This window comes from Lichenostomus cassidix, chromosome 28 (assembly GCF_008360975.1).
Source record: "Lichenostomus cassidix isolate B80296 chromosome 28, HeHo_3.0, whole genome shotgun sequence".
NCBI lineage: Eukaryota > Metazoa > Chordata > Aves > Passeriformes > Meliphagidae > Lichenostomus > Lichenostomus cassidix.
The window spans coordinates 3,639,065-3,665,732 of NC_139508.1; the positions used below are offsets into that span (position 1 = coordinate 3,639,065).

At 44.2% G+C, this 26,668-nt stretch overlaps 2 protein-coding genes across 5 annotated transcripts; one reads left to right on the forward strand and one right to left on the reverse strand.

The window, feature by feature from the left end:
* The first annotated feature begins 24 nt into the window (after positions 1 to 24).
* Positions 25 to 15,490, forward strand: LOC146426250 (scaffold attachment factor B1-like). Of its 3 annotated transcripts, XM_085040778.1 has the most exons (21): positions 25 to 519; positions 1,376 to 1,463; positions 2,572 to 2,636; positions 2,725 to 3,003; positions 4,132 to 4,194; positions 4,987 to 5,014; positions 5,969 to 6,473; positions 6,903 to 6,949; positions 7,444 to 7,544; positions 8,378 to 8,527; positions 8,625 to 8,722; positions 9,206 to 9,342; positions 9,879 to 9,967; positions 10,493 to 10,629; positions 11,235 to 11,528; positions 11,985 to 12,122; positions 12,865 to 12,904; positions 13,654 to 13,766; positions 14,494 to 14,606; positions 14,788 to 14,854; positions 15,084 to 15,490. In XM_085040778.1, the coding sequence occupies exons 1-21, from the start codon at positions 325 to 327 to the stop codon at positions 15,208 to 15,210; spliced, it is 2,874 nt and encodes a 957-aa protein (XP_084896904.1). In that variant the 5' UTR covers positions 25 to 324; the 3' UTR covers positions 15,211 to 15,490. The 3 variants fall into 3 exon arrangements, 2 of the variants coding, with proteins under 2 accessions (XP_084896904.1, XP_084896905.1); XR_014846289.1 differs by lacking the exon at positions 14,494 to 14,606 and having other exon boundaries at positions 15,084 to 15,156; XM_085040779.1 differs by lacking the exon at positions 2,725 to 3,003.
* Positions 15,491 to 20,620: 5,130 nt separating this feature from the next.
* On the reverse strand, positions 20,621 to 26,097 carry SLC35E1 (solute carrier family 35 member E1). Of its 2 annotated transcripts, XM_085040643.1 has the most exons (7): positions 25,650 to 26,097; positions 25,088 to 25,158; positions 24,602 to 24,739; positions 23,817 to 23,942; positions 23,092 to 23,337; positions 22,196 to 22,447; positions 20,621 to 22,107 (listed from the first exon to the last, which is right to left on the reverse strand). In XM_085040643.1, exons 1-6 carry the CDS (start codon positions 26,035 to 26,037, stop codon positions 22,211 to 22,213), a joined length of 1,206 nt encoding a protein of 401 aa, XP_084896769.1. In that variant the 5' UTR covers positions 26,038 to 26,097; the 3' UTR covers positions 20,621 to 22,107; positions 22,196 to 22,210. The 2 variants fall into 2 exon arrangements, with proteins under 2 accessions (XP_084896769.1, XP_084896768.1); XM_085040642.1 differs by having other exon boundaries at positions 20,621 to 22,447; positions 25,650 to 26,093.
* Between the last annotated feature and the right edge of the window lie 571 nt (positions 26,098 to 26,668).

Below are 26,668 nucleotides of genomic sequence, written 5' to 3' on the forward strand. Positions count from 1 at the left end.
GGCGGGGCCTGGCGGGAGAATCTCCCCGCGCACGCGCAAACGGCGTCGCCCGCGTCCAAGGACGGCTCGCCAGCTCCCGCGCATGCGTCGAAGGGTCCGGGGCAGACCGGCCGCGTGACGTCACGGCCGCTCCAGAGTTGGCGGCGCCGCGGCGCGCGCAGCCTCCCCGGGCTCCGGCGCGCATGCGCGCTGCGGCTCCTTCCTTTTCCCGCCCCCTGGCTCTGCCCTGCCTCTCGGTTTGCCTCCATTTTGTGCTGCGGCTGCGGCTCTGCCCGTTGTTTTCATCCCGCCTCGCCCCGCGCGCGCCGCTCGAAACCACGGCCCATGGCGGAGAGTCACTCGGCGGCCGGGCTGGGGGAGTCTGCGGCCCTGGGTGGGCCTGGGGCCCCCGGCGCGGAGTCTGAAAGCCGGCGGCGGCCGCTGAGCGAGCTGCGCGTGATAGACCTGCGGGCCGAGCTCCGGCAGCGCAACTTGGACAGCGGCGGGAACAAGAGCGTCCTCATGGAGCGGCTCAGGAAGGTGAGAGCGGGCAGACGCGCCGGGGCTGCCTGAAGGGGATGTGACCGCGGCCCGGCGGGCACCGCTGGGGAAAATGGCGCCAAAGAGCGGCGGGGCCGGGAGAGGAGCTCTGCGGGGCACTCGGGGAGCTGCGGGGCCGCTCGGGGAGCTGCGGGGCACTCGGGGAGCTGCGGGGCCGGGAGCGCTGCGGGGCCGCTCGGGGAGCTCCGCCGAACCCGCCAGGAGCAGTGCGAGCGTTTGGTGCCCGGCGGAGGTCGGCCTGCACTTGGCCGTGCCAGGCTCGCCCTGTGACCGCTGCTGTCACCAAGTGTCATCGAGTTCCCTCCGGTTCCCTGTCCGGCATAGCCGCGGCTCTCGGCCCAAGTATTTCTAGCCTCGTGCACCGCAGTGTTCCGCTATCCTCTGAGCTCCTGGATCTGCAGTTTTGCACTCTGTCTGCGGAGCTTTTTGTTGCGTACTGATGTTTTTCTGGCTTTCCAGCTGGTAGCCTGAACGCTCTATCTTCATCACAGTGTTTCGTGTGTTAGTAGCGTGCAGAACTTTCACTGATCTGCTGCTTGCTGTGGCCCAGAGCCGAGATTCTTACTCTGTCACAACAGCCTGTGTGTCTGAGCACAGTCACAAATGGTGTAGCATTGACCTTTTTTGCTGACTGCTTTCCAGAGGACTTACACTGACTGCCTTCTGCGTCCTTGTTGCTCTGATTGGTGGTTGTTCGTTTGTGTATTCAAGTTGCTGATTCTTGGTTTGGATTTTTTCAGCTTCTAATGTCCAGGTCCTAAGCTCAGTGAAAGTGTACAAATGAAATTTTTTATGTCTGTCTTTATAGCTGTTTTTTATCTTTTTCTCCTGCTAGGCTATTGAGGAGGAAGGAGGGAATCCTGATGAAATTCCAGTGGTTTCAGAAAATATCATGAAGAAAACTCCCAAAAGAAGCAGCAAAGGTACAGGGCAGTAAGAGAGACTTTCCACTCTATCATCCTTGAGTTTTCAAGCAATTGTACTCCTGAAATGGAACCTTGATAATCTTTGTTACTGGTGTTCTCCATATTTGTGCCTAGGCTTCTAGGGATGGGTGATATGATATTAAACTTAACAGTCATTTATTCACAGAACTTTATGTAATTTAATAAGGCAGGAAATGGTCCACCCAAGGGATCAGTTGATTTGTTCTCAGAGTTGCCTGAAATTTGTGTCAGGAATTGCCAAGCAACACTGAAGCAGTGTCAGTGTTTTTAATAGATAGTTGGATTTTTATGTGACTGTATGTTTTGAGAAATAAAAGGGTTTTTTTTGTAGAAATGCAGAATTTCGAGCAAGTATGAAATAACTTTTATAGTGTTACACTTCATTGCTTGCAGACTAATGTGAAGTCTTGACCAGACAGAGAGCTAATGTCTCAGCTATGGGGAAAATCAGATTTTTGTAGTTGTGCTAATTTCTGAATCTCAGAAAAATACCTAATGCATATTACAGCATTTTTAGCATTGAGCTGGAAATAGATGAAATGTTCCTCTTGGCTTTAAAACCCCTCTCACTTTTCAGTTGTAATGTGCTTGTAGTTTTTGAGGAAAATAGAATTCATAAAAGATGAAAAAGCTGCTTAGCTCTGAGTTTGAGGAGTTGCTTTTTGGTGCTAAAGCTGCTGTAGTGTTTTCAGTAATGCCAGCTGGGACAATTCATGTCCAGCTGGCTGGACAGAGCACTGCAGTAAAACTCACTGCTAGAGTGGGGTTTTTTCATTATTTTGTTTTGTGGTTTTTGTTTACTTGCTTTTTTATTCCTCTAGTAAATGTCTGTAAAGGAATGGAAGGTTGAGGTAACAAATGGCTGCAACCTGAGCTGAGCCAAATGTCCTGGGGAGGTCACAGAGCTTGAGCTCTTGCCAGGTGTTGGACTGTGGCATGCTTGTCACTTACTGGGGTGGGAACAAACAGTTGTGGGAAACAGGGAAAAAAACTGAAAAGTATACCAACTCTGATGAAAAAGCAAAGCTTGAAGGATGCATCTCTACTTACTGTAGTTTCATTCTAATGATGGTAATGTTGCTAGGGCGTAGAGCAGATGAAGAGGGAGTAGAAGACAATGGCCTGGAGGAGGATTCTGGAGATGGACAGGTACATGAGGCTGGCTTTGGAGGGAGGTGATGGCAGCTTTGCTCTCCAGTCACCATGACTATGACATGTGCTTTTTTTCTTTTCACAGGACGATATTGAAGCAAGTTTGGAAAACTTGCAGGATATTGACATGATGGATATTAGTGTGTTAGATGAAGCTGAAATAGATAATGGCAATGCAGTAGATTGTGGAGATGATTACAGTGCCCATAATATTCTTGACTCGCTGTCTGATAGTAAAGAAAATGCTGATGCAGAAGTGAAAGAACTTCCAGATCAGCCTACAGAATATGCTGTAGGTAACTTGGAGGCATCCCCACAATTTTCAGAAATTAAAGAAGAATCGAGAGAAATACCAATAGTGATGGTATGCATCTCTTATGTATGTGGAATCAGGATTTTCTTTTTTTAATTTATTTATTTATTAATTAAATAGCAAAATGGTGGCTAAAGAGTACTTGGAACAATTTGGGGCTGTACTTCTTGTTGTGGTCATTGCTATATACTCGTATCGTATTCATTGACATATGAGTCATAATTTTAAAATACTTGGATATTGTTTATACACATGTGACTGTATTAATTAATAGCAGTTTACAAAGCATTTATTTCTATTCTTGCTTTGAACTCTACTTCACATTATGTTTGCATTCCTGTTTTCATATCTTTGTTTTAGGAGATGTGTGGGGCAGACAAATAGTGTAGCTTATTCTCCTCAACTGAACAGCAGCATTTGGGGAATTCTATTGTAGGTTATTTGTCTGTTAAGATTGGATATTGCAGTTATTCAGTTGCTGAAAGTATTTTTATGTTGTCTTTGTATGTTCATCTGGCTGTTGCACTGTTCATATGACACTGGGCTATGGGCTAATCCCTTCCCCCAAAATCAAGTGTTTATCTCTTGAAATGTAGAACAAAGCATTTGAAAAAAGTTATTTCTGCCCCATCTAACAGGGGAGAATGCTCTCTGTTGTGTGTGCACATTGGCTGTGAGGTTCTAAAGTTGGGTTCTTTCTTAAAGTTGTAGAAATAAGCTTGGCCCCCTATCCCCAAGCACATCCCTGTGCTACACAAATCAAACAAAAATACCCAGAAAGAGGGGTTTTTTTCAGTGACTTGAGGCCATCTTAGCTCCTGTGGTCTGCGTTCATCAGTGACGGAAATAATTATCAAGTCCCATAAGCTTTTTGGCTTGGTATTGTTGCTGTAAGTAGCAGAGATAGAAATCAGATAAATTTTACTGTTGGAATCCCCATATTTAAAAAAATATTTGTGAGCTGACTGTCTTAGTTAAGAGGTAAAGAACTTATTCAGTCAGTGGGGATCAGGAAGAGTCTTAGGGGTTATCACTCAGTTTTTACCATTATTGGTTGCTTAGGATGCTGGATATGTTTGCTGGATACCAGCTGTCAGTGACAATAAAAATCTTCAGTTTCTCATTCAGATTTCACTCAAAATAGAGATAACAAAATGTTTTCCCATTTATTTTTTAAAGGTAGAGTTTGAAGATGTTGGGAACAGTTTAGATGCTTCTTCATCAGATTTAACCGTAATAAAGGTAAATGGTAGCCAGTTTTTCTTTACAAATAAAAATACTATAAAGTACACTAAATAAGACTGTATGTTGAAACAGTGTGTGTACAGTGGGTGCATTCTTACTGTGCAAAGAATAGGAAATAATGTCTTTCTAATTTACTCAAAAAGGCAAAGATTAATTTCTCTATCAGGTCATATATGTGGTGTATGTATCATACTGAGTTTGGTGGTAGATTGGATTCCTTTATCTGATGTGAATGCCAGCTCAGTGCCTTACATTGTGTTTAACTTCCATTAAAAATGTACATAATGCCATGTTGAGAAGGAAGCTGTCTATTCCTGAAATGCTGGCCTTGTTTCCAGATCACTGCTGGTAGGTTAAGAGCACCAGCTCCAGGTGAAGCTGATGTTTCTGGTGATCCTGTTTGCAGAAGGGAGACTTCACAAAATACACTGTAGAGAAGGGTAACATGAAAATAAGTTGGTTTTTTTTTTTTTTTGTGATACTTAAATTTGTTGATTTATTTACTCATGTAAATGTGTACCCATGTGTTCAACAGGTGGCTGAATTTAAGAGGTGTTAAAGTTTTTACAGACTTCATAAAACTTTCAGGATATTACATACTCATGTTAAACCTTCTTCTGATAAATTTATTTAAAAAGTTCAATGTTTTCAAGACTGATACAGGCTAAATTGTAGTAATGCTTTCACTAAATTCTTTCCTGAACTGGGTGGTTAAGAGGTGTCATTCACAATAGCATCTTGCTTATGTAATAGTGATATTTCTCCTTTTTAAAATTTTTTTCACTACAGGAACTTGAAGAGTTACCTTTGGAGCCAGGTACTGTTTGTTTTTCTATGGTTAGTTTGATTTTTTTTTTAAATGGAAAAAAAAAAGTCCTGGGCATTTAAACAGTTTCATTCTTCATTTAGGCTTTTTGCGTCCCTGTTTGGTTTTTTGGTTTTTTTTTTTTTTTTAATGCATTACTGTAGTGTACGTTATTATGGTGGAAAATCCAGGTCATGCAGGGTCATAGAGATTGGAAACCCAGTCATATCACCAGATCTGTGAATAACCACCTTTGGAAAACGTGTTTAATGCCATGAAATGGTTCACCTAGAACTGTTACTGTGGAGTGGAGTTAAGGAATGAGCCTTAAAGCTGTAAAGGTTCTGAAAACAGATCTTGTGATATCACACTGTACAGTGGTTCTGTGAATAAATATAAATACAGGAGTGTAGGTAGTGCAAAGCTCTGGTGCAGAACAGAATTTAAAGAGTGACTGGACTTCAGAAGAAGGAACACGCTGCCATCACAGGAATTTGCTACAGATCCCACTCGCTTTCTGGACTGCATGCACACTCAGAACCATCAGAAGATGCTCAGTTCTCATGTTGGACTGTCTCTGCTAAAAGAACTTCGCAGAAATTTGGAAAATTGAACTCTCAGTGCCTTGATACGTTCAGTTAAGCATCTCGGACTCTGGAAGCTAACTAGAGAAGAAACAGAGCTGAACGATTTGCTGAAGAATATGAAGGCTGAGCCCGAAGTTTTTTGTTAAATCTGTGGGGGCATTTTTCTTCCCTGTTCAGGTGTTAGGGCTGATTTGGCAGTGTGTGAGAGAGCAGTTAGCGTGGTAGCTGTAACACTGTGTACACTAGGGTTTTCCAATCTCTGTGTAGCTTAGCAGTTCTCTTGGTGTTAGTGTGGCAGCCATGCCAGTTCCACATTTGTGATTGCTGTATTTCCCTGGTGATTAAATCTTGTGCCATTCTATTCCTGTTAAATCCGTAGAAAATGAGAAAATACTCGACATTTTGGGGGAAACTTGTAAATCTGAGCTACTTAACGAAGAAGGTGCCGAAGCGGAGCGGCCGCGCGCGCAGGAAGCCAGTAACGCGGGGCCAGGCAAGAGGCTGGCTGAGGAAGAGGACGCTCTTGCTGCGGCTCAGTTGGAGGAAGATGCTTTAGCTTTGGACAGCAAATCGGCCCAAGCTTTGGCAAGGAAGGAAGCAAAGCGTTTAGTGGTAGCAAAAGGGGAGACAAGTGAACAGAGCCCCGAGGAAGAGGCCCCGGACTCTGAAGGTGTAGTGGTAGAGAGCCTAAGCGATCAGAGTAGCAAACGCTCCCAAGGCCTGGAAGCCTCTAGTGGGGAGACAGCGGAGAAAGGCGCAGGTGCCGAAGCCAGAGATAGCAAAGAAGATGGCAAGAGAGCAGAAGACAAAGCTAATTCAGAGGAATCTTCTTCCCCTGCCACTAAAGAGTCCTCAGCCAGTGAGGGCGGTGATCAGAAAAAGAGGTTTGTTTTTTCTCCGTTATAGACCAGATGCTATCTTTTATCATTGGTCCTTAAGTGATGCGAATAAGCTGTTTCCTTCAATTGGCCTCCGAGACTGCTGAAATTGTAGCCTGTTCCTAAAGGGTCTCTTTTATTTCTCCATGTGTAGATATATTTTTTTTTTCTTAAGCACAGTGGGTTTGATTTCTTTCCTTCCTCAACCTTCAAAGGTTGTTTTCCCCAAATTACTCTTATTTCTGTCATCTTCAAATCAGAATTGTCCGTTTAGGGGTACAAATCCCTAAGTCCTGTCACTGTTTAGAAATTTGCAAGTACTAGTGTTTATTTTGGAACTAATTTACGGGTAGGTATCCAATTTTAGTTGTGCTGTCTAGAATTAATGTTCTTTTTGCATATGATCTGTTGAATAATGTGGTGTTTTGTCTTTAGCTCTGTTGAGGACAGAGATACAAAGATAACTGCAAAAGATGAGAAAGGTAGGTGTGTGTTTGGGGTTTTTTTTGTTGTTTTTAGTGTACAAAGGACCTGGAGTAAAAATGTGGTCTGTTAATTCAGTGAACCCTCAATGCATTTATATCTCATGCCTTCAAAATATAACTTAAAAATTTCAGTTACTTTTAAATTTGGTAACATTATTAACAAACAAAGTTGTATTTTGTTTTAAATAAGGGTTTTTTGGGAATTAACATTGGTTACTTTGTAATTCTAAAAGTGATTGAAGTACAGGGAGAAAATACCTAGCTACAAACTTACTAAGGCTGTTCAAATGCACGTCAACTGTGGATTTCAGAAGTTCATTTTTGTAGGCTACAGTGTGTATTGATTGTAAGAATGAATGGAAGAGATGGAAGTAAAATTGCATTGGAAGAGTTTTAGGAAGGAAAAACTTAGGGAGTTTAGGACTCTTAATTTTGCACTGCAGCATTTGTGTTTTACAAGGTCTTTCATATTTGGTGTTTTTGTACCCTAGGCCGTGTGGGGAGTGGTTCTGGCAGAAATTTGTGGGTTAGTGGACTTTCCTCCTCTACTAGAGCTACAGATTTGAAGAATCTTTTCAGCAAGTATGGAAAGGTATGTAGTGGATATGTAAATTAACAAACCATTCCATCAGTTTAAAAGGCTGACTGTAAATGTTGCTCTCATTTTCCCTAATGGATAACTGGGCAGGCTGAGTACTTAGTTTTCTTTGGAAACTCCTTATCTGAAAGCAGCACATTTCAGTAAAGAAAATTGAAATGGAGGGGTGGGAGCAGAGATCCAGTTTGCTGGGAGTATCTCTGCACATACCTGGAAAAATGAGGCAACTGTTGACAGAAGAGAATGGTAGATCATCATGTAGTAGCCTAATTATGTCTTGAGTATCCAGCAATAGTTAATGATGTTTTAAAGTGTTGCATTTCAAAGGGCATTCCTTGGAGAAATCCAGGCTTTGAGGGCAGCCTTCCATTTGTTTTGCAGTGCCTGCTAGGATACAAGAAATTCTGGAAGGGAATTCTTTGAGTGACCATCTCCCCTTCTGACAAATACATTTCTGAATGTGATATTAAATGTTTATGTCACTAAGTGCCTCTGGCTGTCAGAGATTTATCATCTGTGGATACAGATGTCCTCTAAGAAAACAGAAAGTGATGGTAGCTTTGTTTATTCAATTTTATTTTGATTATTACACCTCTACTTTCCCCTGTCTATATCTGTCTTCCTTAAGCTGCTGACCTGCTCAGCAACTTGGAAATTTTCTGAGCTGCATTAGTTGAAGATGTCCCTGCCTGTGACAGGGGATTGAACTAGATGACTTTTAAAAGTCCTTTCCAACCCAAACCACTCTAAGAAATGATGATTAGGTTAGAATTTATTTAGTGGCAGACCTGCAAACACAGAATTTAATTTTTTTTCCCCCCTCAAAGGTGGTTGGTGCAAAAGTGGTGACAAATGCTCGCAGTCCTGGTGCTCGCTGCTATGGCTTTGTGACAATGTCAACATCTGAGGAGGCCACCAAGTGTATTAATCACCTCCACAGGACAGAGCTGCATGGTAAAATGATTTCTGTGGAAAAGGTCAGTGGTAGCTATTTGTTGGCACTGTGAATGGAAATAAAAGCATGTGGTTTTAATCTCTCTCTGACTATGTAATTATTTCTGGCTGAATTTCTAGGCAAAAAATGAACCGGCAGGAAAAAAGCCTTCAGACAAAAAGGAAAGTGAAACAAGGAAGGAAAAAGACAGGCACCATTCTGAGTCCAAATCTGAGAAGTAAAGTGTTGTTTTGTCTTCTTTTTGATATTTAAAGACCACTCTCTTGAAATACCAAATACTACACTCTCTTGTGTGACCAAGTTGAACAGTAGCTGTAATAAATCTTGATTTAGTACTTCATTGTGCATCTGAAGTAGGAGTAATGCTTGAAAACTTGAAATTGATGTTTTACAGTAGAATAGGCATCTTAACTGGCCCTGTTTTTAGATAGGCAAAGCTCTTTAGGGTTAGTATAAAAACTTGTTAGTTACATCAGGAGATGCAAAATCAGATTGTTTCTAGATAAACCACTATTTTAATCAGTCATTTGTCCTCTGATCTGACTCTACCTTGGACTCTTCTTTTAACTGACAAATAGTCCTAGGATTTAGTTTCTTTTTGATAGACTGTGTGGTTAGTGAGTGATACTTCCAGCATTTTGGTTTTTTCCAGTGGTTTGTTGCTTTTGAAAGAATCATTTTGCTTTGCTGCTTTTTGCAGGTCTGTTGGTGTTAAGAAGGAGGAGAAGATCGACAAAAAAGACGATGCTAAGAAATCAGAAAAAGATGAAAAGGAAGGAAAAGAAAAAGATGAACAAAAGACTGGATCTTCTGATAGATCCAGGGCAAGCAAATCAGGTGATGCTGGCTGTCTTACAAAAATGTTTTCAAGGATATTTGTATATTATTAGAGGTGATTGATAATTCAGTAAAAAGAAGTGCACTTAGTAAAATGGACACAAACATCAGAAAATAACTTGAATTTTGACTTAGTTTTCTAATAACTTACAACTAAGTTTCTGTAATTTTTATCGAACTGTCACTGGGTTTAGAGCTGACACAGTGTGTGATTCTGTGTCTTTTTTTGGGCCTTTTTTTTAAACTCTGGGAAAGGGATGTATTTTTGTGGATAGGAGAATTAAATTAAATTTGTGTTCTTTTAACTGTCATCTCTGCCAGAAAATACTGCTGTAATTTTGTGATAAATTTACTGCTCCCATCCTCAACTTGGCCAAATGTTGGCAAGCTATTTAAATCATAAATAAATTTCATGAGTTATTAAAAACCTCATTAAAATAACTTTTTACAGTTCAGTGTCTTCACAATTTTAAATCTTGCAGGAATTGTTTTATGTCTTTCATACAATTTATTTTTGGCTGTATTTTGTTTTCTAGTGAGTCGAGGAACTGAAAGGACAGTGGTAATGGATAAATCTAAAGGAGAGCCAGTTATTAGTGTGAAAACTTCTACATCAAAAGAGAGGGTAAGTCCAGCTTCCAGAGAAGCTTTTGTGTAAAAATAGGTGTAAAATAGATTTATATGCTAAGAGTTGAAGGGTTTTTTGCCTTGCATATTGCTACAATAATCCTTTTATCATTTTCTGGAAAAAATGAGGTTAATGATGTGGCAGAGGGGAAATGCTTCTGTTTCACCTTCATTATAGTTTTTCACTGCTGGCCTGGTGGAAGAAGTAGAGTTGCAATATGAAAGTTGTGTTAGGATGATGTGTTTCCCTGAGCTTGCAATGTTACTGGTGGTGTAAAAGCAGTATATTGTTTGAAATCAGTGCAAGTCAGGTTGTGCTCCCTTAGTATTTATATATATTTATGATAATTACAAGTTCTAGCCAAATTTGGGGTACTTTTTCCTGGAATTCCATCAGTGTTTGCCTCTAGGGAAGGTGTGACAGCCTGTTTTGTTCAGGTTGACGTGAAACAGGCAATTGCTTGGGGAATTTTAGCTGGAAAGGCACTGTGTTCAGCTCACACATTGTTCTGATTCAACTCAGAGCACGAAAAGCCAGGACCGCAAATCGGAGAGCAAGGAAAAGCAGGATATTTTATCATTTGATAAAATCAAGGAGCAGCGAGAACGAGAACGGCAGAGGCAGAGGGAAAGAGAAATCAGGGAAACGGAGAGGCGCCGGTGAGTTCCCAGTTCCCTCCAAACTTTGAATGCCATTTTTTACTCCTTTATCTGTTTCATGGTTTGAACAGGCTGCTAATTAGTGCTGTGCTGGCCCTCCAACAGTGGTATCTTAGTTTGATTTCTTACTAATTATTGGTAGAGCGCACAATGCCAAATGATGGAGAGTTTTACTGCTGAAATCAGTGTTCTCATGAGATTTCTGTAGGTGCATTCAGGCTTTCTGTTGCATTTGGTCTGATCTGAATTTCCATATTTGATTTTTCCCCAGAAAGAAGCTTGTAAATACATTTTTGTCACATTTCTGTCTTAGGACATGCTGTGCTCTGTGGAAGCCTTTTCAGACCTGACTTAGAGTAGGTGCTTTGTTACTTATGCAGAATTCTCACCTGTCATTTGTATGGAGTTTATTTTCCCCTAAGCTAAGCTGCTGTTATTTAATTGGGAAGAAATCATTCACAGTTAAGGAGCTGGTGGGAGGAGCATAGAAACTTTTTTTTTTTAAAAAAGGCAAAACTAAACAAGAAACCCCACCCAAACCAAAGAAGCACTAAAGCTCAGACTGAAGATTCTCAATTAAAAACAAAGTATTTCTGTTAAATTAGAGAGAGAGAGAGACGAGATCGGGAGCAGCGTCTTGCAGCCATTCATGAGCGCGATGAGAGACAGAGGCTCCAGAGGGAGAGGGAACGGCTGGAATTCCAAAGGCAGCGTCTGGATAGAGAACGCTTGGAGAGAGAGAGGTTGGAGAGGGAAAGGATGCACATAGAGCAGGAGAGGAGAAGGGAGCAGGAGCGAATCCAGAGGGAGAGGGAAGAGCTGCGACGCCAGCAGGAGCAGCTGCGCTACGAACAGGAGAGGAGATCTGCCATGAGGAGGCCTTATGATCCTGACAGCAGGTGAGGATCATGGCAGTGAGGCTCCAAACTCCTCAGCCACCTCCCTTTTGGGAGCCTGTGTAAATTGTGAGCACTCTTGATAAAGCAGTCATGGGAGCTCACAGCTGGAAGACTCTTTATGTGCTGCTTTTAACACTTTAGTAGCAATTTTAAGAAGAGCGAATGCCATGCTTGTTAACTTGTAAGCACTGTTTTGTTACAGCAGGCTTACTCCTATTTCCCAAAGAGAGTGACCAAGAGTAGTAACTGTACCAACTCTAGATGGCAGTGGGAAAGATACTTAATTCTCTTCTCCTGTCAGCATGTGCTGAAATTAAGCTGTTTTCAGTAAACCCACCTTTCTCTGAAAGCAAACTTCCTGCTTAATGCACATAGATTTTTAATTGTTGAATGAGGTTTGAGCAGCAAAGGGGAGATGGTTGTGGGGTTGCTGCTGATGTTACCCACCCTGTGCAGGCGAGATGACCCTTACTGGCCCGAGGCCAAGCGGCTGGCCATGGAGGACAGGTACCACTCGGACTTCAGCCGCCAGGATCGCTTCCACGACTTCGACCACAGGGACCGGGGCCGCTACCAGGATCACTGCTTGGACAGGTTGGCAAGGCACTGCCTCCTCTTCCTATGCCTTTAGGGAAATTTGGTGTCTTGTTGTGGCTTGAAGGGTATCTAAAGAGAAAACAAACAACCTTTGTGCATTTCTCATGTCTGATTTCACACGTGCTTGCAATCCTTTGTTTCCATGGGTTATGGACATACCAGAAAGAGGCTGTATAAAAATTGTGCAAATTAAGTCTTAGTGTAGTCTGCCATGATGCCGATGGAGATACAGCAGGTTTTCTTCAGATTTATGGAAGTCTGCTTAATGAAGCCTTAAGACTTAGCCATTTCCTTTCACTTTAAAACTTTCCCTGTTTTCACCTTTGCAGCCTGGCTAATGCAGGTTTTTAGCGCCACAGAATGGAAAAATATGTTCTAGGTGGTGCCATTGACACTTCTGTTTGCTCTCAAAGGATCTCTGGTGAAAACTGTACCATTTGTTTTTGTTTGTAACTCATTTTTTACACTGGTAGGTTCACTCAGTATTCTCCCTTGGTATCACTGAGTACCTGGCCATCCTCAGTGGTGCCTTTTTTACCCATATTGCAGTGATGGATGTTACTTAGATCTCTTTATTCTACAAAACAAGAACTCAGTTGAGTATCGTGTCACTGAACACTGGCATCCAGATTTACAGCCAGATTTAAATGAAAATTAACTTTCCCTGTGTTATTTCACACAGCCATTGCGGTTATGATTGCTGTGTTGATTCAATTGAAACTTTTCATTTTTGTTCCAGGAGAGACTGTACAAGGGGAATTCCAGATCGAGATGGGCAGGTGCGTTATAGCCAAATTACTGCTTTGGCTAAAAAGCCAAACAAGCTGACCCCAAAGCAGAAAGAGCACAGTGTGCACACAGCCTCATTGTTAAACACAATCACCACTGGGTTTCAACAGAGATGTTCAAGCAGAACTAATTTTGTATGCTAAAGAGCGTAAAGTAAATTATTATGTTACCTGCTTGCGGGATGGGAGCCACAAATACAGGCAGAGGAAAACCTGTAAGTGATGGGAGCATCTTTTCAAGCTGGTGTGTGGCAGTAAAAGCTTTCTGGTTGACCATCCTAGGTGTTAAGAGAGAGCTGCTGACATTTCTTAGCTGGTAATGGATGCCTACTCTCATGTTTGTCTAAATAAAGCAGCTGATGCCATAATGAAACAAGGTTGTAAAAGGACAGGTGTGAAAGCCAATTCCACAATGGGATTCAAAACCTTTCATTTCTGAAGAGAGGTAAGAAGTAGGCAGGTATTCTGTGTGCAAATTAAAAATTTGGAGCCAGAATATAAGCCTTACCCAACCAAAAAAGACTTCTCCCACCAGTGACCAGCATGGAATCTGTGTCAATAAACAAAATAAATACCTGCAGTGAACCATGCACAACAGTGGAACCAGTAAAAAAAGACACCTACAGCTTTTTTTCCCTGACACCTTACAGGAAGGCAACATCCAAGAAGCCAAATTTTTGCAATCCTAGAAGAAAACCTGTGTGGATTCTTGGCATAACTGAGTCCTGTTTGCCTTTCAGCACTACCCAGACGAACGGCACGGAGGGCCTGACCGTCACTCCCGGGACAGCTGGGGTGGCTATGGGTCTGACAGAAGGATGAGTGAGGGAAGAGGGATACCCCCACAAACCCGGTTAGTGCCTGGCAAATCAGGGAAGTGATTGGGGGTTCTGAATATTTTCTCAGTGAACCTTTAAAGGGTGACAGCAGAAGCAGCTTGACGAGTGTGAATCCTCTCTCCAGGTCTTTGAGCATCTGTAGCTCCCATATGCCTCGGGAGAATGAAGCTCTGTAGTGAGTAAAGAAGAGCTGCTCTGTTAGCTCAGCTCCTGACTGTGGTTCTCTTGTAAATAACTTTCATTTCTACAGATGAGATTTAGTTCATTTCTTCAGATGAGATTTACAGTAAGGCTCACACAAGTCTCAGTTATGGCTGGTGGTCAGGTTTTAAGGAAATTGAGAAGTCTCTGCAGTGGTGGGGGCAGAGAACTTGGACTCATCTGGAGTCAGTGGTTTCTCTTTAAACCAGTTAATCAAGCTGGGCATATTCCAGCTGCATAATTTTCAGATAGAGGAGTGGCAGCCAATGAATTGATCCATGCCTAAGTATTTCAGTCCCATTGCACTATCACTGATGTCTCTGTCGGTCAGAAAAAGACAAGTTTTGTTGCGTGAAGGATGCCGTTCAGCGTCTCATTGTTTCTCTTTGACCAGTTTTCATTGCAATGATTGGGTGGCTACAGCTACAGCTTGATTAACCATTTAACACACTTTGGCATGGGGTATGGTGTTTGGCTTTACCCTGTGCTGCTAAGTGGGGAGGGGGACATACCTAGAAGATGTTCTTTTATTTTTTTAAGAGATGGACGTGACTGGGGAGATCATGGTCGAAAGTTAGAGGGGCATCAAGATCGTACATGGCAGGGAAATGTGGATGGAGGAGTGATGGGACGGGATCATGAGAGATGGCAAGGTACACTTGCTGCTTACCAGTGTGATCGTGGTTTTTTTCTGTCAATTACTGCTGCTGAACCTTCTAGTGGTAGTTAAATTGCTGAGAAAGCAAATGAAATTCTGGGAACAAGGTGACATTTTTATTAGGGAAACACAAAAGCCTGTATTTTTCTTTTCCTTTTTTTCTCTTTTTGAATTAGGTGGTGATAGAAGCATGCCTGGTCAGTCAGGACCAGGCCATGGGATGACTCGAGGAGGGACGTCAGGGTAAGAAGCTCTGTCAGAGTGCTTACAATATTTTTATAACAGTTACTTAATCAGTGTAAAGGAAGAAATTCCCATGTCAATTCTGAAAAAACACCTTCACCTTCTACTTAAATCTGAATTGGCAAGGGGGAAAGAAACCCCAACAAATTAAGGAAACATCTTTCAGAGTCACAGCAGTGTTATCCCAACTTCCCTGGGCCATGCTCAGTTTGTCTGGCGTTGTTTTCAGGCGCGGAGGCTTCACCCCGGCTGGGAGCCAGAGCCAGATGATGCAGAGCAGTGGAATCCCAGGTGTGTTTGGGGGCCAGGAGAGGACAAACAGACTGAGTGAGCCCCGTTTCAGCCGCCGCTACTGACGGCACTCGCTGTACATAGATGTATTTTTTTTAATGCCAGATGACAGTGGTCGTGAGTTTTATTAACCAGGGTCACCTCGAGTTTGTGATTCTAAAAAAAGCAAGACTGCTGCTGCTGCACTGTAGCCAAATACTATGTCAACTTGGTTTGGAGTTTGTTGTTTTTTGGGGTTTTTTTTTTTGTTTGTAATGAATATGGTGTTGGTCAAACATCACTTTAAGTTTCTGTAAGTGAAACATTCCATTTTTCAAAAATAATAAAATCGGTTTATGGCTACTATTTGCTTGTTTCCAGAGTCTTTGGCAATATGCCCTTCATGAGAGGCATAAAAGTCAGTGAAGAGGCAATCTGCTTTTAGCACTGTGAGATTTGAGAAGTGATAGATCTGTGGCATTGTGGATGTGGAGGGGCTTGGCAGACTCTGCCTGCCTTTAATTATTTCCTTTGTGCCATTATGTTGAAATCTTCTTTCTACATTTCCATTTTAGTTTTCTGTCGTTAACGGGAGTAGAAGGAGGAGGAAGACAAAGGAGGAGGAAGAAGGAAAGATGGGAGAAAGGGGGAAGGAGAGAGAGGATGAAGAAGAAGGAAGGAAGCCTGAAAAGTAGGATCTAGTTCAGTCTAGGGGTCAATGCTCACCTTTCTCAGGTGCTGCTAGCCTGCTCTGCTCAATGCTTTGCATCTTCAACATGAAAGCCTAAAACTACACAGTAAAATACTCCTAATAGTCGAAAGTCACATCCTTTTCCCCCGCAGCAGCACCACAGACACTTTGGGTCCGCAGGTGGGGCAGAGAGTGCCCCACATGCCCCTGGATGCTCCAGGCACTGGGGGGATGTTGAGGGGAAGGAGGAACCAAGGACAGGTGTCCCCTGGGGCTGTGCTCACAGGTTTGGGGTGATGTCACAGTGGTGGAGCCCCTCAAACACAAATTTTAATTCATCCTCTTCCCTATCGCCCATCTTTCTTCCATCTGTGTCTGGCTTCCTCTCCCTATCTTTTAATTCATCCCTTTAAAGCTCCTTATTCTTACACATATTGAAAAATAATTTATATGAAAACTGATTTCCAAATAACCCTCTTCATCTACTGTATTACACACAGTATTTTAGAAGGTAAGGAATTCTGAATACAGATATACAGGGCTTGAAATTGCAACTTCTGTGTGTATATAAAAATAAAACATAAAGGGCTTGAAAATGTACGAAAATAGGTTCTGTAAGGAGGAATTAGAAAGAGGTTTGTGCATTTAGAGGGTTTTCCTGTCTAACTTAGAGATTTTGGGTTAGTTTGAATTGCTGGCTGAGGAACTGCAAGGCTCTAAGGACTCACTGGTGTCGCCTGCTGGTTAAAGGTGGTACTGCACGTTGGGGACACACAGGTGTGACATTGGGGACTCACTGGTGTCCCCAGGCGAATAAAAGCAGGGCTACAGACACCTAACAAGTGCATGTGCAGTGGTTGCAGTCACACAGACGAAGATCCCAAACCTGGAGAGGTGCTGCAAGGGACAGAGGGGCACAGGGCTGCTGTTTTAACAGGAAGGGACAAGGGCAGGTGGGGACAGTAGCCCTGGAGCACTGAGTGCAGGAGCGGTGGGGTGGTGAGGCCTGGGGCTCACCTGGGGAAAGGTGAAAGATGCCACAGTGAAGATGGTGGCTCTGGCCCGACCTCAAGAGTGTGCCACACCCGAGGTGGCATGCTTGGCCCAAACTTGCTGTGCCACACCCAGTATGGCAGCTCTTGCAGGAACTTGGAGTGTGCCACACCCAGGATGGCAGGCCTGGCCAGAAGTCAGTTCTGCTCACACTCAAGAAGGCATTGCAGGCTGGAAGTCAAAGTTTCCACCTCCAGGATGGCGTGGCAAGCAGAGAGCCACAGTGCCACACTCAAGATGGCAGCAAGAGCTGGAAGTAGCAACACTCTAAAGATGGCAGTGCCACACCAAAGATGGTGACAAACAGTGACAGTCATGGCACCGAACTAAAGATTGTGACAAACAGCAAAAGTCACAGCGCCACACTAAAGATGGCACCTCAGGCCAGAAGAAACCAAAAACCATGAGAACCACACTCAAGAAGGCAGCTCTGGCAGGACATCATGGTGCCATGCTTGAGACAAAAGCTGTGACTGAAAATCACATGGAATTACACCAAGACTGGAGGTTGGAGCTGGCAGCTGTGGTGCCACATTAAAGATGGCAGCTGGAGCACAGTTAGGGATAGGGATAGGGTTAGGGTTAGGGTGGGGATTAGGATCCTGTCTGTACAGCCTTAGTCATGGGATGCAGTGACTTTTGGAGGTGGACAGGAGGGATTTCTACCTGCCCTGGGCCACCTCAGCTGCTGAGACACTGGGGTGAAATAATTTCCCTCCAGTGGAAAAGAACCATTGTTGGCAGCCAGGAGCTTGGGACCCAAATTGGGATTCCACCTCCTAAAATTTCAGACATTCCCAGATTTCTCCCAGATGAAATCTGCAAGTCTTTATTTTCAGGTATTACCTTCACTTCTAGGGTTTCCCCTCACACAGAGGTCACTCAGACATCCTCACAAAAAGGCAGAACTGTTTATTATCAACAAGATATTCTGTGAAGACCCCACTGTATCATCTACAGATATATAACCTCAGAACTATGGATATTCTCATGTATCCAAATAACTGATGAAAAATTAGTCATCATAGACTCTGACCATGATTCTGAGTCTCTCTGCTGTCCTGGAGATGCACAGACCCCAAATTTTAGCTTTTATATAAAAGTTTTCCCGCCAACACCAACGTTCCTGCCTTGCTCTCAGAGCCCCTGTGGTCACCCTTCTGCTGCCACATTCCTCAGCAGAACACAGCAATGGTTTATCCACAAAATGCCCCAAAAACTACAGAGGTATCCACCAAAAACCATCTGAACCCCAGGTTTGAGGCAGGAAGGAGTCCCAGGAAGTCACCAGTGTGGTTATTCCATAAGGGATCCCAGCAGAACCCACAGGGAGCTGAGTGACTTCTAGAACTTCACAAAACAAGAGTTTAAGAACAGGAAAACAACACAAAAAAGTGCATTTGCTGAAGGGCAGGATTTCACACAGGAACAACTGTGGGGTTGATTTGGGTTTTTTTGGAAACTCACCCATATTCCCATCAATTTATGGAGTTGCAATATAAAAAAAGCAACAAAGAAAGCTGGGTACTGCTTATATATCTACACACTGAGTGTATCACCTGTCATTTCAGGGTTAACAAACTTGTTTTACTGGCCTGGAACATCACCACAAAGAGATTTCAGAATGATTTTTAACAGCTCAAAACACAGCCCAGAAATTTAAGCCTTGAAAAAACAAATTTTTCTCTTTATTTATACTGCACCTGCTTCACAAAGAGCTACATGGCAGAAGTTCCTCCTGCTGCAAAATGCTACATCAGAAAAGTATGGGTTTGAACAGAGATTAAAAAGAAAACTTCCTGAGCTTCAGGAATCCTCATGAGTTGACCCCAAAATACCAACAAAACTTTTACAAATCACTGTGCACTCACAAAGCCTAAGTTGTGCCTCAATTTTATTTAGCATTCAGTTATTCAAAAACCACAGGCATTTTATCAGATGATAAGGATGCTCTTATCACCACTGGGTACTAAAATTGAATCTCCAAGGGGAATATTTTTAAGATATTTTGAAAGGGCACCAAATTTGGTTCTTTGGAACTACCAACAGAACACCCACATGGAGTGGGGAGAGATTGATTTTTGTATTTCTACGACTACCCAGGACTGTTTTGGGGAAGGATTTTTTTCAATGTTGTGATGTATTTATGTGTTAAAAATGCACAGTGGAAATCAAAATATCTCAAAGGATTCCAGTGTTTTAACACTGATTACAGCATTCCAATGTTGTTTCAGACTCTGAGGCATCACCCACAGCAAAACAACCACCCAACTCCTCACCAGTGCCCATGATGACTCCCAAAGCTCCCTGCAAGGAATAAACCCACACCAACCCCCTTGGCTTTGATTTAATAACAGGGGCATTGTACACAGTTGTCTGGATTTGCCCTTTTTATTCCAGTGTTTCTGTACTTTGCACAGTCCTGTGTACAGAGTTAGCCACACCATTCATTCACAAACCAGCTGAAAACAAACATCTCACTTCACCGAGCAGAAACCTCGCAGAGGTCCAAGATGAAAATGTGTATTACAGCAGAAACAGGAATTGCCTTTCCCTGAATGTGGGCAATATTGCTTAAGGACTGGGATTTGGGATCCAGCAAAACCACCCTGTGGAACTGACTGGTTCTAATGACACCTTGCTCCACACCCAATTATCCTGCTGACCACAGAGCTGAGCTCGAGGAGCAGCAACTCTGCTGGAGTCTCCAGGGAAAATTCACTCCCTGGGCCCTAAATGCACACATTATCCTCGTGGGATATCCTCATTTTGTGCCCTTTTCACTCTGCAAGCACAGTTTTGTTTCAGAGGCAGCAGTGAGGCCCAAATTCCCATGGAATCTGGAACAATTTTGAACAAGAAACCCTCACCTGCTGCCAGACTCTACAGAAAAAGCTGAGCTAAAGACCTGCCATGGTAGATGTGCAGTGCAAGCTTACTCTGAAAACACTTGTAAAAAAGGTCTGGTTATGTCCTTTAAAAGGAAACCATCTGAATATCTGAATAAAGCCTCTGATCTGGTCTTTTATTTACTGAGATTGTAAGAAGATGGCACAGCAGCAGACACAGCAGAGGATGGACAGATGAACTCAGAGTATGCCTGGACACCCTTGGAGGCCCCACTGCCACTTTTTTCTGGTATTTCCCCCCCTGAGATATAGAGAAGAATCATCTCCATTTTTCAAAAGGGAAATTGAGGCACAAAGACCACAATCCAGCATTTGCAGGAGTCCAACAGGTCACAGGCTGAAAGCAGCTGAAGAACTTCAGCCCCTCTTGAAAATCTCAGCCCTAATCTCTCATCCTCAAACCAATCTCCTGCACAGTCAGCACCTAATCCAAATCCAGAGTCCACCAAATCTTTGCTACTTGTAGGTAAAAGCACTGACATTTTGGGAAGTGAACCTTAGAAATACACATTTGGCACTTTCCCGTATTAAAAAGAAATAATAATACATATATGTAACACTGGAACAGGCAAAAGGGATTTCAAGTGAAGGAAAGCTTTCCTCGTTACCTTATTCACCCAGGTCAGGGACAGATTTATTTAGATTTTCTAACCTAAAAGCCCAAGTTCTCAGCTAGCACAAACAACCAACTCCTGTCAAGGCAAGGAAGTTCTGCTCACACACAGCAGCAGCATTTTTAACCCATCTCTGAAGTTGCAGGACCATTTCCTCTTTTGGACTCTCTGGTGGAAGGCTCTTTATGTAACTACCACCCCAGCAGCCAAAAGAATAAGATCAACTTGATTTTGCACTTAAAAATAAATTCTTTATTATCCAGAAAGGAGCCAAATCATCATCTCACATCATGGAAATGGTCATTTGTAAAGCAATAAATAAGAGGAGTGTTCTGTGCCACACCCTGAATTTTATCACTGGTGTCTGGTACCTCTCTGGTAAAAGCATAAAACTTATGCTATCAAAGTCTCACTGTACAACAGTCTGGGAAGGAAAGAAGGCCCCTAAAATCTTTTGCTAAAGCAATAACAGAAAAATCTGATTTCAGTGAAACCCAAGTTCCAAGTTGGGTTTCACTTCATTCAAAGGAATGAAAGCCAAGTTTCATCCCTTCCATGCACAAATGCAGTACCTGACACACACAATCACCTTGTCTAGAATTTATACTGCACCAGTTTTTAACCATAAATTATCTATTTACTACTGATTCCAATATTTTTTTCTTTAATTTCCTATTCGAGCCAGGGGAGTTGCAGGAACAGCACAGGATACAAAATTTAACTTCTTTCAGCAGGAAGTGGAAGTCAGGCGAAATCCACACAGCTACTCCAACAGCAGTAATTAAGTTTTAAAAAAACCCAAACAAACAATTTGCGGCGAAAAAGATTTAAAAAACAATTAATAATGATAATTGTTCAAATCAATGCCTTCAAAATCATGAATCATGTGAATCACATAAGAGAGCATAACTTGTGCATAAAACTGAGAACAAAACACCTTTCACCTTCCAATTTCAAAAGCAACAAAACAGTTTTGAAAGAACAGGTGTGAAGCAAGTAAAAAAATAAAATCATATTATTCCAAACACTTTTATTTGTGAAGGAGTTTCCTGCATGGCCAAGGGACAGCAATGTCTGAAGTTACAGGACTACATGATTCAGAAAAGAAGGATGATTTTAAGTTTGGCTTGGCTGTTCTGTACCACGAGCAGTGATTTGGAGAACTGTGTTTTTCCGTGCCTGAAGCAGTTCTGGGAGAGATCAATCCTTCCACTGCCTGCTCCTCCAGAAACACTCCTGGTTTGTCCTTCAGGACTGAAGGCAGAGGCACAAGAGCTGTGAATACCCACGAGAAGTTCCACAGAAGCTGGAGATGAACTCAAGTTTACCTGTCTGCAACTGATCCCCCTCAGTCAATCCTCCTCAGACAAATCCTGATAAGCAGAAGTACCCCTTGCTTTCACTTCTTTCTGAAAGCTTCGTTAAAAGTATCATTAAACCGTTATTAGAGAACAAGTTACAGGTGACATTACCAGCATGGAAACAAGATACTGGCCAGAATTCAGCTGCCAAGAGAATAAATAACCAGCTGACAGACTCTGCAAGGAGCAGTGACAGATGTTCCACTCCGCAGTGACACGTGCACCTCACCAGAATCTCTGCTCTGCTGTTTGGTTCCAGTGTCAGGTCTGGCTGTTCCAGGTTTAAAGCTCTGCCCAGCAGCAGCTGCAGGTCCTGCACCACTCCCCTCCACATGCACCTGCCCTGCTGCCAAACCTGCACAGTTAAATGGCTTTGTGACATTCATGGATGTACTAAAAGTTTTCTGATAATGCTGGGGACACTTTGACATCACAGTCTGTACCTGTCTGCCAGGATCCTAAATATCAAAACGATTCATGTTGTAGGATGTTGGATAGTTCTGCCTGTTGTACTGGAAGTGGTCTGTGAGGACATTGGTGCGGCCATACTGAAAGTCTCCATGCTGGGCGAAGGCTGTGAGTCCATTTTGGGACTTTTCAGGAGGATTTCGATGCCTTTCCAAGTTCACAAGGTCTCCAGTGGTGACTGGGAGCAGCTGCTGCTTCTTTGCCTCTTGGTTTGCATCGTATTTTGTCTGGGAAAGGAAGAAGGAATGTTGTTCACAGAATCACAGAATCATTTAGGCTGGAAAAATGTGAGATCAAGTCCAGCCTGTGACCAGTCCCCACCTTGTCACCCAGCCCAGAGCACTGAATGCCACATCCAGTCCCTTCCTGGACACCTCCAGGGATGGGGACTCCAAACCTCCCTGGGCAGCTCCTGCCAATGCCTGAGCACCCCTGAAGTGAACAGAGATTTTCTTAGGTATCACCTGACATACTCATATACCCAGAAAACAGCAAACATTTCTACAGCCATATCACTTTGTATGCCTGTTGGAGTCTTAAAATATCAGTGGCTCCTAATAAAACCTCACTCCTCTCACGTGCCAAACGAACAAGCTGATCTTTTGCTCAAGACATTCTGAGTTACTTCCCTATCTTCTCTTTTCCAAGAAGATTAGAAGATTCTTAATCCTTTTCAAAAAAGGATTAAGATCAGAATTTAGTTTTGTGAGAGGCCCAGCAGCTGGTGTGACCCAGGTCTTCCCCTCTGCAAAGCAGCTTTATGTGTTGCATATTTTGTTCCAGTAGCTCTTAACTTGTACAAAAACCAATTCCAAGCTGGTGGACTGTTTCAGCTGTGCTTCCTGGGTAAATAAATGAAGAACTGCCTCACCTTGTTGTACAAGAAGACCCCAAGGATGGCTGTCATCATGCCCAGGACGTTGGTGCTGGTGACAGGGTTGCGCAGCATGATCAGGGACACTGTGATCACCATGATTCTCTTGGTGGCATTGGCCACGGAGTAGCTGAGGGGGCTGATCAGGTTCAGGATGCTGAAGGCAATGACGTTCTGGGCAAAATTACAGAATCCACTGATTATAAGCAGCATCAAGGTCCAGGACCAATGAGACATGGTGCTCTGTGGTAAAGCAAACAGCAGGAGGAAAAGAATTAGCTCGGGTTTCAGGTAACAACACAAACACAACCTGAGTCACTGCTCAGCTGCCATTGGTAGGAGGAATATCTGCACTGAGCTCTAAAGGGGCCTCCAGGAACATTGATTTGTGCAACTCCCAGCTCAGAGAACCAGAGGAGGACATGTTCCACATGCTTTGGGACTGTTTGTTCCTGTCTCCAGCTCCCAATTCCCAAAATTTATGCTCCCCCATAAACAGCCTCTCCTAAGCCTGACAGGAATCCTCACAATCAACACTTTGTTAACTTGTGTGAAACAATTTGCAGGTGTTTCACAACCACTTCCTTCCCCACTGATAGGAACCACACTGAAACACTTTAGTGCACTTTTTTCTGGTCAGGTGGTGGAATTTGGTTGTTTTTTTGGGTTTTTTTTCTCTTTTCTTTCTTAATAGCAAACAGTTCTCCAAATCCAGCACTTACCAAGTCATTCTCTACCAAGAAGGAAGAGAGATCCACCAAAACCCAGGTGGGGATCATGAAGAACACAGCGTGGCACCCGAGGATGTTCAGCAACCGAAGATGATGGATTCGGGAATCTCTCAACACCTGACAAAATCCATCATTGGACAGCAGTCAGGAAACAGAAACAGCTTTAGGGAACAGGTAAGTTAGGAAAATAAGTAGAAAATAAGTAAATACTGTTATAGTATGAATTTCCTATAAGGGTGACCGAACAAAAACTGATGTCTCTTTGAAAAACAAAGGTTTTTCGAGTGGTGACTCTCAGTATCAACAAGACATCAATATTAAAATTAATATTACTATCAAAAGCTCTACAAAATAATCAGAAATAATTTTGTAACTAAACAGGGTCAAAACACACACTTTAATTGTTTCTATGATTTCAAGGAGTGCCCATTGACAGTGACTTGTTCAGCACAGAAGAATGATTTGGTATAAGATACATTAAAAGCTTTCAAATGAACTGTTGAATTTAAGCACTATTGAACTGCCATCAGGAAAAAAAAAATCCATGTTGAGAAGTAAAGAAAAGACTCAGGATAAACTCTGAGTTCTGCCCAATTCTCAGTGCTAATAGCTTCAACAGGTAGGAAGAGCCGTAGGGAACACACAAAATAACAACCATCCCTCTGGGCTCTTTTGACTGCAAAGCCAGCTAAAAAAATACATTTATGTAATTGAAATTACACACTATCCTGCTGAAGGGTGACACCAGTGACAAACACTGTGAATAGAACAGGTACCTTCTTGGAGAAGATATTCTGAAGTGAAAAGCACAGAGTAGCAGCAAGTGCACTGATGAGTCCCCACATGTCAAAGGAAAGCTCTGTGACTGTGGCCAGCAGGACACCAGTGATGATGGGGATCAGGGACAGGTACACCTGAAACAGGCACAGAGGGGTAACTTGCACCTTCTGAGAATTTTCAAGCGAGTTTATACATCGTGCTGATTTAGGAAGGAAAGATGAGGGAAGAATAAAGCAACAGAAGCAGGGATCAACTATTTTACTATTGTAGTTCCAGGAAATTGAGTGCAGTAGACACTGACAACTCCAGTGCATCAGAGAGCATCACCCTGGTCAGTACCAGATGTATTTTATGCTCACAATAAAAGAAAAAGGAGCTGGTGAAATCTGCATAATCTAATTCCAGTCCCAAAATCCAACCCAGCCAGCACAGCACCCCCCAAGCACCACCAAGAAAAGAAACCTCAGCAAACCTGTCCGCACCTTCGTCGTCTGCTTTTCCTTCATGATGATCCGTGACAGCAGAACCACCCAGATTGGCATCGTGGCTTTCACTGGGGACGGGAACAAAACACTGCTGGGGACACGAGGCTGGGGACAACTCCATCAACCACCATCAGCAGGGGATGGAGCAGGGGCTCAGTCCAGGCCCAGCACAGCCCACGAAGGGTTCTCCCTCCCTGTCACCATCCTGGGCACCTGTACAAACTGGATCTTGGTGCTTTGGGACACTGCTGGGCAGCCACAGAGCACACAGTATCCAGAGCACTGCCCCTGGATCTGGTGCCAGCACACACTGGGGACAGGGACATTGCTCTGGGCACCTGTATGAGCTTTTGGTGGCTACTGGGACACTGCACTGGGTACCTGCATGAGCTCACGGTGGGTACCGGGACCAGGTGCCCACATGGGCACACACGGGGCTGCAGGTCACCCCACCGGGCACGAGTCCAGCTGGCCCTCAGGACATCCCCCGGGCATCCCCTACAAGCACACCCCGTGCCGGGCTAATCCCCCCGGGCAGCCCGCAGTGCTCGGCCCTCACCTGTGTGCGCGTAGGACACGGGGACCCTCCAGAGCGAGACGTGCGCGGACACGGAGGCGAAGTACTTGCCGAAGGCGAGCGGGAGGATGTAGCGCGGGTAGGCGCGGGGCGGCAGCTGCGCGGGGCCGGCGGGAGGGACGCGCCAGGCGCGGAGCAGCGGCGGCAGGAGCCCGCAGAGCCCCAGGATGTGGAAGAGCGACACGGTGACGGGCCGGGGGAAGCCGCCCAGCAGCAGCTTGTTGACCACGTTGCCGCCGGCGCTGAGCCCGTACCAGGCGAGGCACAGCGCCGACACCCGCGCCCCCTCCCGCAGCGCCGGGCCGCGCCCGCCCCGCTGAGCGCCGGGCCCTGCCCCGGTCCCGCCCGGAGCCGCCAGCGGCGCCGCCATCGCTCCGCAGCCCCAACGTCACCGCGGCCGCCAGCGCGTCGCTTCCTGGGCCGGGCGGGCCGGTCTGGGGCGGGACGGGAGCGTCACTTCCTCCGCCAGCCCCGCTGTCCCTGCGCTGTCCCCGCGCTGTCCCTCCGCGCCGCAGCCCCGGCGCTTCCCGTGACCCGCAGCGCACACACCCCGCGGCTCGGACAGCGACGGGGCAGGGCGGGGGCGAAGGGCACCGAGACAATCGCTGCCGACCTTTAAAACTAAGGCGGGGAACACGTACCGCCGGCCGGGGTAAGGATGGGTGAGTAGCTGGCAGGCAGGAGGGGTGCTAGAGCCCGGCTCATCCATGCAACCCTGTCGAGAAACATTGCTACAGCGTTAATTTGCCCATTTAAACACGCACTGCAGGTAATGGCGATTCCCCCGAGATTTGCTGATGAGCCATTTCGTGTCATGCATTGACAAGAAAGAAATGGCAGCGTTTTAGCTTTTAGGATTAGAAGGAGAAATGTTGCGAGAGAGGTAGGAGGAAGCAGTAGCAGAGAAACTGAGTCATGCACAAATGAGAGTACACAGCAGGTACGCACATGGTAAACTTCATTTGAACTTTTTTACAAAATTGACAAAAAAATATCACCTT

Excerpts from the sequence above, each read along its gene's own strand:
- LOC146426250 (XM_085040778.1), top strand. The coding sequence starts at position 325 with ATGGCGGAGAGTCACTCGGCGGCCGGGCTGGGGGAGTCTGCGGCCCTG. Across the intron at positions 8,528-8,624 it reads AAATGATTTCTGTGGAAAAG|GCAAAAAATGAACCGGCAGG; the intron begins GTCAGTGGTAGC and ends CTGAATTTCTAG. Across the intron at positions 9,343-9,878 it reads ATCCAGGGCAAGCAAATCAG|TGAGTCGAGGAACTGAAAGG; the intron begins GTGATGCTGGCT and ends TTTGTTTTCTAG.
- SLC35E1 (XM_085040643.1), bottom strand. The coding sequence starts at position 26,037 with ATGGCGGCGCCGCTGGCGGCTCCGGGCGGGACCGGGGCAGGGCCCGGC. Across the intron at positions 24,740-25,087 it reads AGGAAAAGCAGACGACGAAG|GTGTACCTGTCCCTGATCCC; the intron begins GTGCGGACAGGT and ends TGCCTGTTTCAG. Across the intron at positions 23,943-24,601 it reads AGAATATCTTCTCCAAGAAG|GTGTTGAGAGATTCCCGAAT; the intron begins GTACCTGTTCTA and ends GGATTTTGTCAG.